The 17,797-nt window shown below is 45.2% G+C and overlaps 1 protein-coding gene across 19 annotated transcripts in view; it reads right to left on the reverse strand.

Annotated features, from left to right (window-relative positions):
* The window catches only part of LOC102934171 (LIM domain containing preferred translocation partner in lipoma), a 517,248-nt gene that overhangs the window by 20,373 nt on the left and 479,078 nt on the right, over positions 1–17,797 (reverse strand). For all 19 annotated transcript variants that reach the window (XM_043522983.1, XM_043522984.1, XM_043522976.1 and 16 more), the window contains one exon: positions 2,342–2,520. In XM_043522983.1, the coding sequence (XP_043378918.1) occupies positions 2,342–2,520 (179 nt within the window). The remainder of the gene's footprint in view (positions 1–2,341; positions 2,521–17,797) is intronic.

A 17,797-nucleotide genomic window follows, 5' to 3' on the forward strand; every position in this document is an offset into this window, starting at 1 on the left:
GGGGCTCTAGGGATAGTGGCAAACCACTAGAACTAGCGGTTCCTTCCCCTGGGCTACTTCCCTTTCCTGCCCTTCAGCTTGTGGGGCTTCCTGCCCTCCCTCTGCACAAACCAGGTGTCCCTTTACTTAGGGTCTTGGTCTTCTTAGCCCACCGCAGCACTTCTCCAAACTCTCCTCTGCTTCCCTCCAAACTGCTCTCTGCTCCAGTGCCAACCCACTCCGCTTCAGCTCCTCCAAACTGCTCTCTGCTCCAGCACCAACCCCCTCTGCTTCAACTCCTCCAAACTGCTCTCTGCTCCAGCACCAATCCACTCCGCTTCAACTCCTCCAAACTGCTCTCTGCTCCAGCACCAACCCACTCCGCTTCAACTCCTCCAAACTGCTCTCTGCTCCAGCACCAATCCGCTCCGCTTCAACCCCTCCAAACTGCTCTCTGCTCCAGCACCAATCCGCTCCGCTTCAACTCCTCCAAACCGCTCTCTGCTCCAGCACCAACCCGCTCCGCTTCAACTCCTCCAAACTGCTCTCTGCTCCAGCACCAATCCACTCTGCTTCAACTCCTCCAAACTGCTCTCTGCTCCAACACCAACCCACTCCGCTTCAACTCCTCCAAACTGCTCTCTGCTCCAGCACCAATCCACTCTGCTTCAACTCCTCCAAACTGCTCTCTGCTCCAACACCAATCCACTCTGCTTCAACTCCTTCTCCTGTCTGATTGGAGCAGGGGGGTTTTATCAGGTGACTGGCTTCAGGTGCTCTAATTGGCTTCAGGTGCTTTAATTAATCTATAGCAAATTTTCTTCCCTCTACAGGGAATAAGGCTCCTTCTAACACCCTCCTGCTGCCCTCTGGCCATGCTGTATCACAGTACATACAGATAAGTTGGAAGTTGCCATACAAACTGTGAGAGGCTAATTGGTTAAGATGAGCTATTATCAGCAGGAGAAAAAAAACTTTTGTAGTGATAATCAAGATGGCCCATTTAGACAGTTGACAAGAAGGTGGGAGGATACTTAACATGGGGAAATAGATTCAATACATGTAACGACCCAGCCACTCCCAGTCTCTATTCAAACCCAAGTTAATGGGATCTAGTTTGCATAGCTGAGCTTGAATTAATATGCAAACGAGATACCAGTAACTTGGGTTTGAATAGAGACTGGGAGTGGCTGGGTCATTACACCTATTGAATCTATTTCCTTAAGCTAAGTATCCTCACACCTTCTTGTCAACTGTCTAAATGGGCCATCTTGATTATCACTACAAAAGTTTTTTTTCTCCTGCTGATAATAGCTCATCTTAACTAATTAGCCTCTCACTGTTTGTATGGTAACTTATCGGTATGTATATCTATCTATCTTACTCTATGTTCCATTCTATGCATCCGATGAAGTGGGCGGTAGCCCACGAAAGCTCATGCTCTAATAAATTTGTTAGTCTCTAAGGTGCCACAAGTCCTCCTGTTCTTTTTCCTGTCGAAGTTTAACATTCTCCCGCATGGCAGCTGCAATTCCTTTTGTCAGGTAAGTCGGCTGCTCTGAGCTCCCAGGCCCACACACTGATATCACGAGTCTCTAATTAAGTCTGCCCCCTTAGAAATTAAAAGATAAGTGCTTCAGATATAAACCCACATTAGTCAGTATTGATTTCCTCTTTTAATTGAGGGGTGTACCATGCCTGTCTCTTCCAAGCTGGGGAAACATTTGTGCTTTGATTATATCTACTGATCTGTCTTTCTCAGATCAGCTGTGATAAGGGGAGGGGTGGGGGAAGCGACAGAAGCTACCTCCTGTCATGGATTGCAGTGCACTTTAAATAGATATTTTTCTACAAATTATTATTAGGAATGTTTTCCTAGCTCCTTTAAAGGCTAACTAGCAGATGAAAACAGAGGAGGCAGGAAACCCCACTGTGCTCTGCGAGCTATGAGCAGGGTACTGAGCACAGGGTGAGAACCTTGGCTTCAAGGCAATAGCTAAGTGGCTGCAGGAGGCCAGGCGGGAGGGAGGAAGGATAGGGAAGCGTAGGGGTGCAGCAAGGAACATGAAATACCTACATCATGCAGTCCGCACATAGGGCAGGTGGGGAACATAATCTGTTAAAGAAGATCTGTGAGCACTGAGACAACCCTCGCCGGCAGGGAGACGGATGTAAGACAAATCCACACAACTACTCCCAGTCAATTAAGCTGGAATGCCGGAGGGTGTGCCTGCCGGCTCCCTGGCCTCCGGGGAATCTCAGGAAGAATTTACAGCAGGTCAGGAGCCTGCCTAGGTAACATGAGAAGAGATTGTAGGCCTCCAGGGCCAGGAAAAGCCAACAAGAGCCGCCTGGGCCATACTTGTGGAAATCCTCGATGCAGTGAATGTTCCCACCGGCATCCACTGTGAAGGGGATGCCATCCAGGCTGCGGTGACACATCACACAGGTGAAGCAGTGGGGGTGGTAGGCTTTCCCCGTGGCTCGCAGGATCCTCTCCATGATGGGTTTGGCACAGACGCTGCACTGCTCCAGTGTGTTCTGTAAGCAAAAAAAAAACAACTGGCATGAGTATCAGTTCAGACATAGGCCCAGGCTGGGATTGCAGCTGGTCTGCAAGGAAACGTGAGGCCCTTTCGTTTCACCCGTTCGCTGTGAGCGCGGTATAGCCAGCTGTCAGTTCCAGACCAGCTCGGAATCCAGGCCGGCTGCTGCCAACTCCGCGTATGGAACACAAGGCAGCCCAGTCACTGGGGAGAACTGCAGGGTCCCATCTGCAGCCAGCCGCCCCAGCAGAGAACCCTGCTTAGGATTCATTGCAGGCGGACCCTGGCTTTTCTCTTCTGTGAGGGATGCTAGCACAGACCCTGGGAGGAGACAACCCAGTAAATGCATCCCCTCAGTACCGCAATACAGGTAACACAAGGGACGGGGATTCAGGAGCACATAACCAGCTAGGTGAGCCGAGTGCTTATTTTGAGTCAGAGTTTAAGGCCCGAAGGCACCGCCAGGTCATCTAGTCTGACTTCCCGTGTCTCACACCCAGCACCCGCACACTAAACCCAATAACCGGAATTAGACCAAAGCATAACAGCTCACAGGAGACTTGACTATGATGTGTCACAGGCAGGGAATAGGAAGGTCCGAGACTCACCAGTTCTTGAGGATCCCGCAAAGGCAGGAAAATGCGTAAGTGATAATATACCCAGACGATCCTGACAAGTGACCCGCACCCACATGCTGCAGAGGAAGATGAACACCCCCAAGGTCACTGCCAGTCTGACCCGGGGGAAAATTCCTTCCCAACCCCACACAGTTCCACCCTGAGTATGTGAGAAAGAACCAACCTGAGAGAGAGAACGCAGGGTGTCACCTCAGATCCCTGGCCCACCCCGTCCAATGTCCCATCTCCAGCTGTGGCCATCTCTGATGCTTCAGAGGAAGGAGACCAAAAAAATCTCCCAGAATACACTGGGGGACAAAAATCCCTTCCTGACCCCTGCAGGTGACCAGCGGAAGCCCTGAAGCATGAGCTTTAAGGAACATGAGACATAAAGCCCCAGGGTTGCCCTTTACTGTCACAAGCAACCCCGTCATACAACCACACCCATACATTTACCCTCTCTCTTAAAATTCATTAAGTTTTCTGTTTGTTCCAGAACCTCACCCCTCTTAGAAACCTTCTTCTAGTTTCCAGCCTGAATTTGCTCATGGCCAGTTTATACCATTTGTTCTTGTGCAGCATGGTCCTTTAGTTTAGATAGCTCTTCACCCCCCTGGTGTTTACACCCTAGGGCAGAGGTTTTCAAACGGTGGGCCGCAAGCTCCGTGCACGTGGTCTGCGGATAGTTCCCTCCAAGGTGCACGCCAAGGTGCACGCACATGAGGGAATGAAGGGCCACCCACCTAATTAGTGGAGCCGCGCAGGCGTGGCTCCACAAATTAGGTGCCTGGACCCTGGAGAAGATGCACATATAAGGTGAGGTGGTGGCCTTGGGGGGAACAGGGGTAGGTGGGAGGGAGCAGTGGGGTGACAAGAGGGGGTGGGCGGAATTTGGGACGGGCAGGGCCGGAGGAAGTTTGAGAACCACTGCCCTAGTGTGTTTATGTAGGTTCAATTCATCTTTCTTGAACATGGCTGTCCAAAACTGGACATAGTATTCTAGATGAGGTCTTACCAGAGCCTGGTACAATGGCATTAATACCGCTCTATCTTTACTGGAAATGCCTCACCGGATACATTCTAGGATCGCATTGCCTTTGTCACAGCCACATCACATTGGTAGTTCTTACTCATCTTAGGATCAACCTCCATCTTCAGTGCAGGCCCTAGCACTTTGTACTACTGAATTTCATGCCATTCTGACACGCCAGTCTTCAAGGTCATCCAGATCTTCCTACATAATATTTCCATCCACTTCTGTATTGACGATGCCTCCCCAACTTTGTATCATCAGCAAATTTCATTAGCAAACCCCTACTTTTTGTGAAAAGAGCATTAATAAAAACATTGAATAAGATTGGCCCCAAGACCAATCCTTGAACTCCACTAGAGATCCAGAGAGTTCGCCTTTACACACAACCTGTTGTCTTCTCCCCTTTAGCCAGTTCCTTTACCCACCTTACAATTCTTGTACGAATTCCCAGGCCATAATTTTCCATGTGGTGCCATGTCAAATTTGTCTTCTGCCCCAGTCATTTCAGTTCAGACGGCTCTAAATAACCGTATTAAAGGCTGTGTGTCACCTGTCTTGGTTTGTAGATTTTATATATTGAACCAGATGCATCGTTGGGAGCACTGAAGCTATAAAGTGCTTTTCATTTCAAGGAGGCTCAGCTGAAAGATTCATCTCCCCCCCTCCCCGCAAGCATGTTATGTAAACACCGATATAAATCAGCTTCTAATGACTGTTTGTGCCAGGCACGTCAGCCCTCTCAATGATGGCTTGCGTGACTACAGTATGTGAAACTTGCCTTTGCAAACCAAACACCTGAAATATGCATGCCACAAAGAGAGGTGCATTCCATACAGACAGATGCAAATGCTAAATCTATGAAGAAGCTCAGATGGTTTATTTTGCTGGAGTTTGGAACAGAATTCCACTTGCTAACCTTGCTGGAAATGTTTGGAGTTACCAAATAAGAGCCATATGTTCAAATCCTGGATGGTGAAGCACAGATGCAGGGAGGTCTGTGATCTTTGGGATAAACAGAAAAGAAAGAAAAGAAAAAAAAATCCAACAGAAAGAGAATTATAAAACCCCACAGATCAATATTTTCATGTTGACCAACACCACATGGAGCCTACAGACTTCCTCCTGCATTCCTTGTGCACCCAAAACTCCCAGTGAAAACTGCCAGCTGAAAGACTGCCCTGTTATTGCTTGTCTGAGCCAAGAATGTCAATGGGCAAGCCCCTTCTCCTTACACATAGTGCAGAAGTACGCATGCAGGACATGAATCACCAAAGACTTCAAAGAGGTCAGGCCTATACTGCAACAATCACTGGACATTGCTTCCCCGGGCGGCAACTGACTGGTAAGACACACACAGAGCTACATCCTGCAACTTGCTTATCCTGCAATGCCCAGAAGAGCCACAGGATTATTTTTGGAAGAGTCAGTATGATACATCCTTGGTTTCAACCCATGGTGAGAACTGCCTACTTGTGCTGTGAAAAGGACTCGGTCTGAGCTGGGGGCTCGTTCCTGGCAGGATTTAGCTTCAGGTACTGGATACTTGTAATAACGGAGGTGGAAGAATTGTTCCTGGGCTTTTTGTTTGTTTTCTATCATCATCATGATGACAGTGACTGATGTACCAGAGAGAACAAGGCCTTACATAAACAGATAATGTTACTGCAGCATTTGCTCCGTTCCCTATATTTACAACAGAGAATGTTACAATCCTGCCAGTTGAGGAACATTATGCAACTAGCTAAGGAATTTTCCTGGGTAACTGCCTAATAGTTGGGCTTGGCCACTATATGTATCACTAACTCGTTATCTGGTTGTTACTGTTTTTCTTATGGCCTCATTCAAAATACTTCCCATTCCATATGCTTTATTAAAAAAGGAAACTCTGGAGAGGCACGGGATATGTGGGATCAGGCCTTCGGTTTAGCAGAAGCTGACGGTTCCCTACTGAAATTCACTCAGAAGGAGTAAAATGAAGCAATTAGCTGGGGCTGGATAGAGGAAACAAATTCCTCAGTAACAGAAGTGAGCAAACTTGAAGATGACAATAACAATACCTGGCTTTTACATCTCATTTTCCATCAGTAGATCTCAAGGCTTTTTATAAATGAGACTGACATCTTGTCACAAAGCATCTACTCCCAAGGCAGCGGAAGAGCATACAATTAGTATTTGTAACTTTACTGCTAAAGAGCCCACACAGAAATAAAATAAAACAAAGTAAATAAAAATAAAAGCACAACCCAGTCATTTCGTGATTCCCCTTTTATTGATTTCTTGTAACCAATATTTTAACCGAAATAGATAGATATGTCAGGCATGACCCATTTTCGCTTTAAACAGTCCATGTCATGGAGCCATAGAATGATAAAAACAGCAAAACAGAACAGGAACTTCCTGAAGCGAATTGCAACCGAATAGAGCAATAGTGAGTAAATGGAATGCCTGCTTGCGAACACTAGCGGGAGCGTGACACAGGAGGGATGTGAACAAGCCACCCCACAAGCAGCTCTAAGCAGAAAATGGGGCTGTCGGCATGGAGCTATGTGCAGGAGTGGGGTCTTTCGTATTATTATTTTTATCCTGGCAGCACCAGTGGCCCAGTCTGGTGCGAGACTCCATTGTGCTGGGTGCTGTACAGACACGTAGGATGATACAACTCTTGCCGTGAAGAGTTCCCCATCTCAAGTCCCAATACTACAAGGACTTTGGCGCATACCTGATACTTTTAGAGAGCTCTGTCTAGAGGCTGCAGCCACAGGCCAGATCTAACTCCTATTTATAGATCTGAAGGCCACGAGGGACCCTGGGGACAATTTAATCTGACTTTCTGCAGCACGCGGGCCTTAGTGGAAGTTTGACTGGGGGCCCAAGCCAGCAAATAAACATGCTGTTGCCACTGGATGGTGCTTCCCTAGTCTGCATGCCTTCTGCCCGCCAACCTCAGCTCCGTTACAGTTCAGTCACCTCCTGATGTTGACGCATCTGGGTGAGACAAGCATTTTAATTTCCCTTCTGTTGATTAATCCCTTCCACACTTGAAAATTAATCCTAGGGGATTTAGTCCTCTTATCCTTCCAATTCCATACCGGTGAGAAAAACAAAGTTGTTAATTTCAGACTCCAACTCACCGTCCCTCTCTGGGAATATGTTTGCTTAAGGGGATTGCCCTGTTAGATCGTTGGCTCACCGCTCCTCTTCAAGGCATCACCAGAAGATGCAAGAGAGAGTGCCGCCCTCATCTCTCAGGCCTCCAGAGAGTCAACCAAGCGGAAGAACACAACAGAACACTGCTAAGGAGGATAAGGAGCTTTCCCTCCGGTTGGCTTTGGGCTTTGGAAGATACTGTGAGCACTCTGCTTTGTCCGAGTACACTGTATATTCCAAAAGACTTTTTGACGATGGGCAAAGCCTAACTGATTTTCTGCTTTGGCATTTTGGTTCACGTTAAGTCAGGAGACAGACATTGATGTGTTGGATTCCCTCCTCTTTAAGACGAGGATCAGTGTAAAGGGTGGAGAGTTTTGATTTCTACCTTTTTTAAAAAAAAAACTCCTTCCTTTTTGTTTAACCATAAATTAATCCGATGAAGTGAGCTGTAGCTCATGAAAGCTTATGCTCACATAAATTGGTTAGTCTCTAAGGTGCCACAAGTCCTCCTTTTCTTTTTGCGAATACAGACGAACACGGCTGCTACTCTGAAACCTATACATTAACTTAAACTCCAAACCAAAAAGTTGTTTTGAACCAAACTGGGAACTTTTTTGGTTAGAAACTGTCAAAACCGACAACAATTTTGAAACTTTTCTCTCAACGTTTTTTCAAAATGGGCAATTCATTGAAACTGGTCCTTTCCTGCAAGCATTTTTCGTTTCAGCAACACTCCTCCTTCCCAACCTCCCCACCAAAAAAACATTTAGTTCAAAAATGCCCAACCACCTCTCAGTGGGAGGACATTCCACACGCCAGCGGCAAAGAGTAGACAGCCAGCCACACGCAGGTGTGTGCATGTAACTCCCTATGTGCGCATCTGAGCCCTTGACACCTTTAATATCACTAAAAGACTGGTGCACCCTTTGAACTGGAGCTCTCTCCCTCCCTCCACACTGACTGTTATGCCAGGGCCAGGCATGGGGACGTGACACACCACAGAGACCTGTGGACTGATCCTGGCTGACTCACCAACATTCAGCCCGGGTCTACTCCACAGCCTTCTGTAGCCTCGTTGTGTTGGACAGAGGAGTGTTGGGGTCTGATCCCTGACCCTAGCGCAGACACAGCTATACCAGCAAGCCTGTGCTTTTCCTAGGATGGCTCATTTGCTCGGGGGGGCTGGAATAAGCTGTAATGGCAAAGGGCAGTTTCCCTGGTGTATGTTGTTCCTGCACTAGGAGTGCTTTGCTGGCCTAATAAACTGGTATAGCTATACCAGCAATGCACCTAGTATAGACATTGCCTCTGGAGGTTGCTATTTCCAGAGGTTTTAAACATTCTTTTGGTCTGGGTGGTTTAACTCCCACTTGCAGAGCAATAACCATCATGGGGCTGGCGCGCGTTCCCCTCTGCAAGAACCGGCTTTCCTCGTCAGGATGAAGTTAATTGGGTTTTGTATATTTGGAACCAGAGCAGCTGCAGGTCTGTCCCCATGGCTGCCCCTACGCTGCTCCAGGCATCAACTCGTCTTTGTGCAACTCGTTGGGCGACTGGCAGCAGCTCGACTCTTCCCCCTCTCCTGTGAGACTTCACGGCAAGAAATTCCACTGCTGTGCTTATGGAATTTGTAGCCCGCATTAATAGCAAATGTGACAAGAGGAGGAATTAAGCTAGAGAGAATGTGCACAATGGCTGAGGTCACGATGAAAAATGAGTGGGTTCAGAGAAGAGCTATAAGAAGAGAGGCAAACGGGTGGCTAATAAGGAGTTTCAGAGGGCGTTTGGAAAGAGTGTGTGGTTCCTTCCAGTTAGGAATGGCTGTGCACCACATAACAGACATGGCCGACGAGGGAACAACCGCTGTGACCGGTCTCACGGGGGCTGTGTGTTCCTTTCTGCCAAAGGACTGAACAGAGTTCTGGTGTGGGAAGTGCACGCTGGTGAACATACTGGAGGAGACGAATGGTGTGGAAGTGAAAATTTCAACACTGCACTGCAGCTGAGGAAACAAAGATTTCTTGGACAACCAGTTTCTGAAATTGTCACCAGAGACACCATATGGGGAGGGACTGGCGATAAGGGAACAGGAGAGAGTAGAAACTGAAGAAGCAGACTGAGGATGTGTGACCAAGAGGGGAATTCAACCCGGCTAGAAGTCTCAAATCAATAGCAGATACTCAGCGAGTCAACTACTGAGAAACTTGTCTTTGGAGGAATGGGACAGAAAGCTACCAGGACATAGCAAATGGGCATCCTTGTGGTCTGAAGCAAGCAGCCACCAAGAGAGGCTCTTCAACCATCCTCAGAAGGCACGCAATCGTCATCAGTAACTCTGTACTAAGAACAGTGGGCAGAATAAGGATAACAGAATAGCGCGCTATCTCCTTGCAGTAAAAGTACTCATTCTATAACTGCAAGACTGGGCAGGATTATGAAGTTGTCTGGCAAGTCTCCACTTGTGATGATACACACTGGAACAAATGAGACAGAATCACATGAAACGACACAGACTATAGAGACTTAAGGGAGCTCAAGAAGAGGAAAGTCCAGGCAATCTTCCCTGAGATCTTCCCAGTTCCACGAGTGGGAGAAGGCAGAAAATACTGAAGGTGAACCACTGGCTGTGTGACTGGGGTGAATCTGAAGGTTTTGTTTTTGTGGTGCATTAAACTACATTCCAGTGGGAGAGAGGTACAAATGGGACTGCCTGCATCTCACAGGTGTGTGTGGGGTAATCTTTTCAGTTGGGAGACTAGCTGGAGCAGTCAGGAGGATGTTAAACGAGCAGTGCTAGGGGAGGGTGCTTAGAAGGCAAATGCGGTACAAACTCAAGCTCAGTGTGTCATGAACAAAATTGAACTACTGTGGCACTGAATGTGAAGAAATGTTTCACTTGCTTATATACCAATGACAGGAGTCTGTGTAACAAGCAAGAGGAATTGGAAATTCTCACTGATGAGAACAAATTTGACAGAACTGGAATTATTTAAACCTGATGGGATGATTCACGGGACTGGAATGTTAAAAATCTCTGGTTATATCCCATTTAGGAAGAACACAGTGGATAAAAGTGTAAAGTAGGCACTCTACATTAAAGATGCCACTACCTGTTTAGAGTTATTGATAACTCAGAACTGCAGGCACTTGAATGCATATGGATCAATGGGATAACTAATAAAGCCAAGCAGTGTATCTGTTACAGACCACCAGATCACACTAGAGCAAAGGATGAGTTACTCTAAGTTACTCTGTCTGTAATATGTGGAAAGAAAAATTGTGTTGTTATGTGGAACTTCAGTTATTGCACCCAACGTGAGCTAACTATTATGGATCTCACTATGATGGACAAAGATAAATTAATCATCAGACTGGAAGTTTGTGGTTGCCTAGAAACCAGGGATCATGACATGATTACATTCAATATGGGTAAACAGAGAACAGTCCAGTCATGTGCACACTTAGGGTTTCAAAAGGGCTAATTTCCCAAAGCCGAGTAAAATTAATTGGGAGGAAAAAAAATTTAGACAGAAACATGGAAACGAAAATTGGGAGTCCTTTAAAAAGAGTTCATTTGCTGGCAAAAAAAAAAAAAAAAAAAAAAAAGATTCCACAATCAAGAAAGAAGACAACTTGGGCTAAATGCCCATCCCAGTGGCAAAGTGAAAGCAGCAATCAGAAATAAATCGGGATATATAACAAATGAGGAAAAGAGGAAATAGCAATTGATATAAATTAGAAATGATGAAGTGTTAAAAACTGACATGGGAAGCTAAAGACATGAGGGCAAAAATATGACAGCACTAAGGACAATGCGAAAGAGTTTTGTAAGTGTATTAGGAACAAAAGAATTCCTCGAAACAGTATAGACACATTACTAGATGGCGATGCTAAAATAGTTAATGATACAGAAAAGTATCATTTGTTCTGTATTTGGAAAGAAGCAGGATGTTGTGCTTCTGTCACAGGATGATGATGAAGTCCATTAGTAATCAAGGAGGATGTTAAACAATATCTGCTGGTGAGAAACCTTTTTAAATAGAAGGCCTTGATAACTTACACCCAAGAGTCCTTAAAGAGCTGGCTGAGGAGATCTCTGACCCCCTGATGTTCATTTTTAATAAATCTCAGAATACCAGGGACATTCCAAGAGTCTGGAAGATTGCTAATGCTGTGCCAATATTCAAAAAGGTGAAGTGGGACAATCTGGGTAACTATAGGTCAGTTAGCCTGACATCAATTCCAGGCAAAATAATGAAAAAGCTGACATGGAATTCAACTGATAAAGAATTAAAGGGTAGGAATATAATTAAATGCCAGTCAACATGGTTTTATACAAAATAGGTCTTCTCAAACAAACCTGATTTCATTCTATGATAAGATTACAAATTTGCTTGATAAAGGTAACTGTGTAGATGTAATATACTTAGACTTTGCTAAGGTGTTTGACTTAGTATTACACAACATTCTGATTAAAATATTAGCACTGCCCAATATCAATACAGCAAACATTAAATAGGATAAGAACTGGCTAACGGACAGATCTCAAAAAAGTGGTTATAATTAGGGAATCATCAATGAATGTGGGTGGTTTTAGGGGGGTTCCGCAGGGATCAGTATTAGGCCCAACGCTATTCAACATTTTCATCAGCGATCTGGAAGTAAACAGAAATTTATGGACGACACAAAGATTGGTGAAATGGTACATAAACAATGAAGACAGAGCAAACATACTAAGCAATCTAGAACCTAGGGCCCAGTCAAATACAATGTGTTTTAATATAACCAAATTCAAAGCTATACATCTCAAAACAAGGAATGTCGGCCACAGCCATCCTGCAGAACAGGGGACTGTACCCTGGAAAGCAGTGACACTGAAATGGATCTAGGGGTCATAGTGGACAAACAACTCAACATGAGCTCTCAGTGCCATGCTGGGGCCGAAAGGGCTAATGTGATCCTTGGATGTATAAACAGGGGAGGAGTGAGTAGGTGCAGGGTGGTGATTTTACCTCTGTATCTGGTGATGGCGAGACCGATACTGGAACACTGCGCCCAGGCCTTGTGTCCACCTTTTAAAAAGGATGTTGAAAAATTTGAGACAAGAGACACAAAAATGATTCCTGAGCTGGAGAAAGTGCTTGACAGTGAGAGACTTAAAAAGACCTCAGTCTGGTTAGCTTATCAAAAAGAAGACTGAAAGGTGACTTGATGACAGCGTACAAGTAGCTTCATGGAGAGAAAACACCAGGCCCTAAAGGGATCTTTAATCTTTAAAAAGGCAGAACAAGAACCAATGGCTGGAAGCTGAAGCCAGACAAATTCAGTAGAGAAATAAGGCAGAAATTCTTAACAGTGAGGATGATCAACCATTGGAACAAACTACCAAGGGAAGGGGGCAATTCTCCATCTCCTGATGTCTTCACATCAAGAGTGAATCTCTTTCTGGAAGAGGTCCTTTACCCAACATAAATTACTGAGCTCAAGACCAGGGTAACTGGATGAAGTTTAAGGGCTTGTGGTATAGGAGGTCTGACTAGATGGTCTAGCCTTATACTATATTAACTCTGCGATTCAAGGATTTAAAACATACCATGCAGTGAGAGAAATATGGAGCTTAATCTCCTTCGTTTATGGAAAAGAAGGTTAAGAGATGACTTGGTTACAGTCTGCAAGTACCTATGTGGGAAAAAGAGATCTGACAGAAGGTTCTTTGATCCTTCCAGCAAAGTCATAACAACGTCCAGTGGCTGCAAACTGAAGCTAGACAAACTCAAACCGAAATGAAGCCATGACACACATTTTCAATAGGAAGGTAATTAACCATTGGAACAACTCACCAGGGGAGACGGTCACTTGAAATATTTTAAATCAAGACTGGGTCTCTCTAAAACATTCGCTGTAGCTTCAACAAGCTTTTGGTCTTGATATAGGAATTACTGGGTGAATTTCTACGGCCTGTGTTATGCACAAGGTCAGACGAGATGATCACAGTGGTTCCTTCAAGCTTTGAAATCTATGAGCAGCCTAAGGTTTGTAATTTCCTGATTGGAGGTCTGGATTTTGCATCCTGAATGTGGTGGTGCTGATGAGAAGAGTTTTTTGCACATATATTTGTTGTTTTTCTGCAGGAGGAAACAAAGGGCGAGAAAAGGGGGAAAACACCCAAAACTATTTATCGTGCACAGGTTCCTTGCTCTGCAGACCTAGTTAAAGCTATAACATTCAGAACTTTGTTGTTTTAAACCTTTAGTATTTTCAGATGTAGCAAACCACGTACTTGCTCACTAAAGCTGATGACAGGGGACTGGGAGCCAGGACTCCTGGGTTTTATTCCTGCTTCTGCCACTGATTTGCTATGACAACAGGAGCAAGTCACATTCACACTGTGTGCCCCTGTTTAGCCATATGTAAAATGGCTGAAATAAGACTTGCCTGAATCAATGAGGTGAGGTGAGGTTTGATGTGTGTTTGTAAAGCGCTCTGGCTGTTAAAGTCACTGCATGTCTGCAAAGTATTATTAATGCTAAAAATTGCGCTGTAAAACTATAGTAATCACACCCTTATTAAAAGCCAATGAGAATTTGGCCTCTGATTTCAATGGGTGACAAACTGGAGGTTTTACAGTTCAACATATTTTGAGTCATTGTTTCAATTTACAGTGGTATTTAAATTGGTATTTTCATATTGGGACAATGCCCTTTTTTATCTCATTGGTAACTTCCAAAGAGTGACAACATTAAAAAAAAACAGGCCTGTGGAATACCTTTGAGAATTAAAAATACTAATTAAATAGATAATGCTAGAGTGAGCTGATCTATTAAAAACATCTTTAACAACGATTTAATGAAAGAGACATCAAATACTTGTCAGGAATTCCTGTTTCTTTATAATCACCTCTTACCAAATCTCTTTCTGATATTGTTTCATGTTAAAAATTAGTCTGGGTATTAACAAAATTAGTATTGTAGGTCCTACAAAAATCCAAAGCTGTGCAAGGTTTAAACTGGTCATGTGGCTCACACTTCCTTCTAAAACAGCTTCTAATACAGTGAGCCAAATACTCTGCTGGCATGGCTGCAGTGAAGCCAACTGAGTTACACCAGGAATACATCTGGCTGAGTGGGTTTCTGGCTGGCCCGCAGGAACAAGTTTTAAGACTGCTGAAGAGGTGAGCATCAATAAGGAACACCAGAGGAGACAATGCTGCCTTGGCAGAGGGATTGTTTCCATCACTGATTTCTTTGATTCTAGGAGTTCATGAGTTTACTGCCGGATTGTTGGCTCGAGTTCAAATCCACGACATGGGAATACACAGCCGGGTGCAAGGTGCGCTGACTTTCAAAGATGTCTAATTTTAAGGAAATCCCCCCAAATTCCGAAGATAGTCTGTTAAAAGCTCCCACACTCTGGAGCGCTGGCAAGAACCTAGGACTTCATTCCTTGGCCCTAGTCCAGTCTCCATAGATCAACAACTCTTGCACATGATAGGGGTCACTATCCACTGACTTGTGTTTACAGTGAAGTCATCTCCTGGCTTTGTAGATTTCAAACAGTCTCCCTGTTTATTTTTATTTTTATTACAGCAAAGCGTCCTTAACCTCTAAAATGACGAGATTATATATTCGCACTTCTCCTCAATGACAGAAAGGCTATTTCACTGAGTCAAACACTTTCCTGTTATAATTACCTGTCCTGCAGCAGCAACTCAGAGCCCCAGTCATGGATCCTGGCTCTACTCTTCTAGACATTGTACAACCACAGAACAAGGATGGTCCCTGCCCCAAGGAGCTTCCAATATTTGCATTACTGGCACTGGAAACATGTAAAGCAGATTTTGCACCACTAAATAAATGTGATCCCCCTAAACACAGCATGTCTGACCCTGCGATGCCACTGTGGGAGTTTTGCCTGAGTAAAGACTGAAGGATCTGTCCCATTGTGAGTAGCTTCTACACAGACAGCAGAATTATGTGCAGATGCGAGATGGTGAAAACAAGTGAGCAGGACTTGTCTTGTGAGTGGACTCCTGCCGAGATACAATTGTGGGCAACCCAGAGGTTCTTCTCCAGAGGCATTGGTTTATATTTACAAACCTGGTGAGCGAGTATTGTGAGAGCAACTGGAGAGGCGTTTCAAACTGCAGTTTAAACTGATTAGGGCTCTTTGAAAACAAAACAAACATTCTGTATAGCAAATTCTTATGCTAAAACTCAAGTCAAATCAAACCACATGCCATTAACATAAAAGGAAAGATGTTACAGGAGGCTGGAAAATTTTTTGTTTTGGCAGAAAACATAATTCTCTGAACCTTTAATAAACCCGAGCAGTGCTGTAATTCACCCTTGCTGCTTTGGCACAGCTGCTCATCACTGGCAGACCAGAGAGACTAGAAACTGGTAAAATCTGGGAGCTATAAAAGGAAAAAAACCAAATTTCCATTCGATCTTCCTGTTTGATGGTTTTGATGTAAAAGACTGGCATTGACACAGAAAGGTCACCATGACCGTAACAGCTAAAATTAACTAGAAAAAGGAAAAAACATTGGGCGTGTCATTTAATGTTTGTTTATTGCACATGAACAAGGCCTGGATGCATGTTTCCCCCCTTTCTTGGTATCTTTACATTACAACTGCAGCTCTTGTCTACCCTGTTTTTCTTGGAAGACTCTGGATGACTGGAGAATTTATGACAGCAGAAATACTAAGAAAGTGAAATTGGATAGATTTAAGAGGAAAGCGAATGGTAGTATAGTGGGGCGGCTGCCCCACTCCAGTAAAGAGGGGTTAAAAGCAGCCCTGGAGAGGGCTGTGGCTGGGAAAAGGTAGGATGATTGGGGAAGCAGCCACAGCTGTGGCCAGCTCAATTAGGGCCCAGCTGGTCCTGATAAGAGGGCTGTGGGCCAGAAGCTGGAGGAGTCTCACTCTAGCTCTGGAGTGGGAAGGGTTGGCTGCCTGGGAGCAGGGTATCTGAAGCAGAGCAGTGCTGGGGAAGGGCAGAGGGAGCTGGGGAGCTCCAGCCTGGTAAACGCCCAGGCTGAGGCCTTGTTAAAGGCCCAAAAAGGTACTGAGGCTGCAGAGGGGTAGCCTGAGGATAGGCAAAGGCAGCAGGTCCAACACCCTTGCCAATGATGAGTGGCCATTATACTGCAGTCTGCCTCAATGAGCGGGGACTGGCTGATGACTGGCAGTAATCACAGAGGCAAGGTGGGTATAGAGGGTGGGGGTTCTCCTGGGAGGGGAGACCCAGAGTATGGGGGCACTGCCAGGGGGCAGAACCCCGAGGAAAAGGGCAACAGGGTCCGGGAGGGACACAGGCCAGCGGCAGGTGAGACATCGGCCTGCAGAGGGCGCTCCGAAGGCTGGAAAGAGCGAATTCCCAAGACGACCAGCAGGAGGCGCTGTGCCGGTGAGTCATCGCTTCACTACAGGTACTCACACAGTTTAAAACTCTATTTTTGTAAATCAATATTTAACTCAAACACCTAACACATGTTTGTGCAGAAAAGCCTTTTGCTTGAGGATTTAAAACCACCATCCCTTCAATTAAGGCCGGATTGAATTGATATTCCATGTCTGCATCTTCTAAAGGGAGATCTCCAGAAAAACAGGGAAGATGAAACTTGTCGTGCTGGATATTTCTAAAGGTTGAAAAAAAGTTAAGGCAGAATCCTGCCCCCTCACTCCCAAAAGCTTTTCAGGCATTAGTTACCCTTCAGCAGGAAGCAAAAAGCAGCCCAAACCTATTTGTTCTTTTCTCTTTCAGGTCCGCCTCAAAGACATGGTTAAGAAGTTTCTAACAGCTGCCAAAGGTGCAACTTATCAGATGAATATCAGTTGAACAGTTTACCTTCAAATCTAAACATTTTCAGACTGGCAGAATGAGAGATCACTTATGAATCTTTCTCTGATTTAAATCACACTGGGAAGTAACATGGCCGTGTAGTTACAGCGGGGGAGTGGGATCCAGGGTTGTAGTGATTCCCTCTGTGATTTTTAAATTAGTCATTTGCTACCCCTCTCTGTACTTCAGTTATGTGTAAAGCTGGGGGAGTGTGGGTGTTTCCAGAATGATAGCACTTTGAGATCCTCTGACAGGAAGCACAATGTAAGTGCTCGGTATCACTACTAAATTGTGGAAGGCACAGTTAGAAGTATTTTAAAAAGGTAACTGGCATCTTTAATAGGGTTCCTCTGAGCTTAAGGGGAAACACTGTGTGCCCACACGTGGATTCGACAGACCCCTCTCAGAGTGGCAGGTGGGAGGGGATAGGTGGATCACGCTGCTTTTGGAACAACCCGGTCCGTCTCAGAGTTAAGTGAGTGCAATACAATAAACCTGCCACCGGGTTCATGTGGGCTGTGAAATACAGATCATGGCAACAGTTCAACAGCAGAACAGCTGCTTTCAGTAGATACCTAATCTGCTGTCAAACTGGAGAAAAGACCTGTGGAGCTTGGATACTGCTGCTA

Source organism: Chelonia mydas, chromosome 9 (assembly GCF_015237465.2).
Source record: "Chelonia mydas isolate rCheMyd1 chromosome 9, rCheMyd1.pri.v2, whole genome shotgun sequence".
Classification (NCBI taxonomy): domain Eukaryota; kingdom Metazoa; phylum Chordata; order Testudines; family Cheloniidae; genus Chelonia; species Chelonia mydas.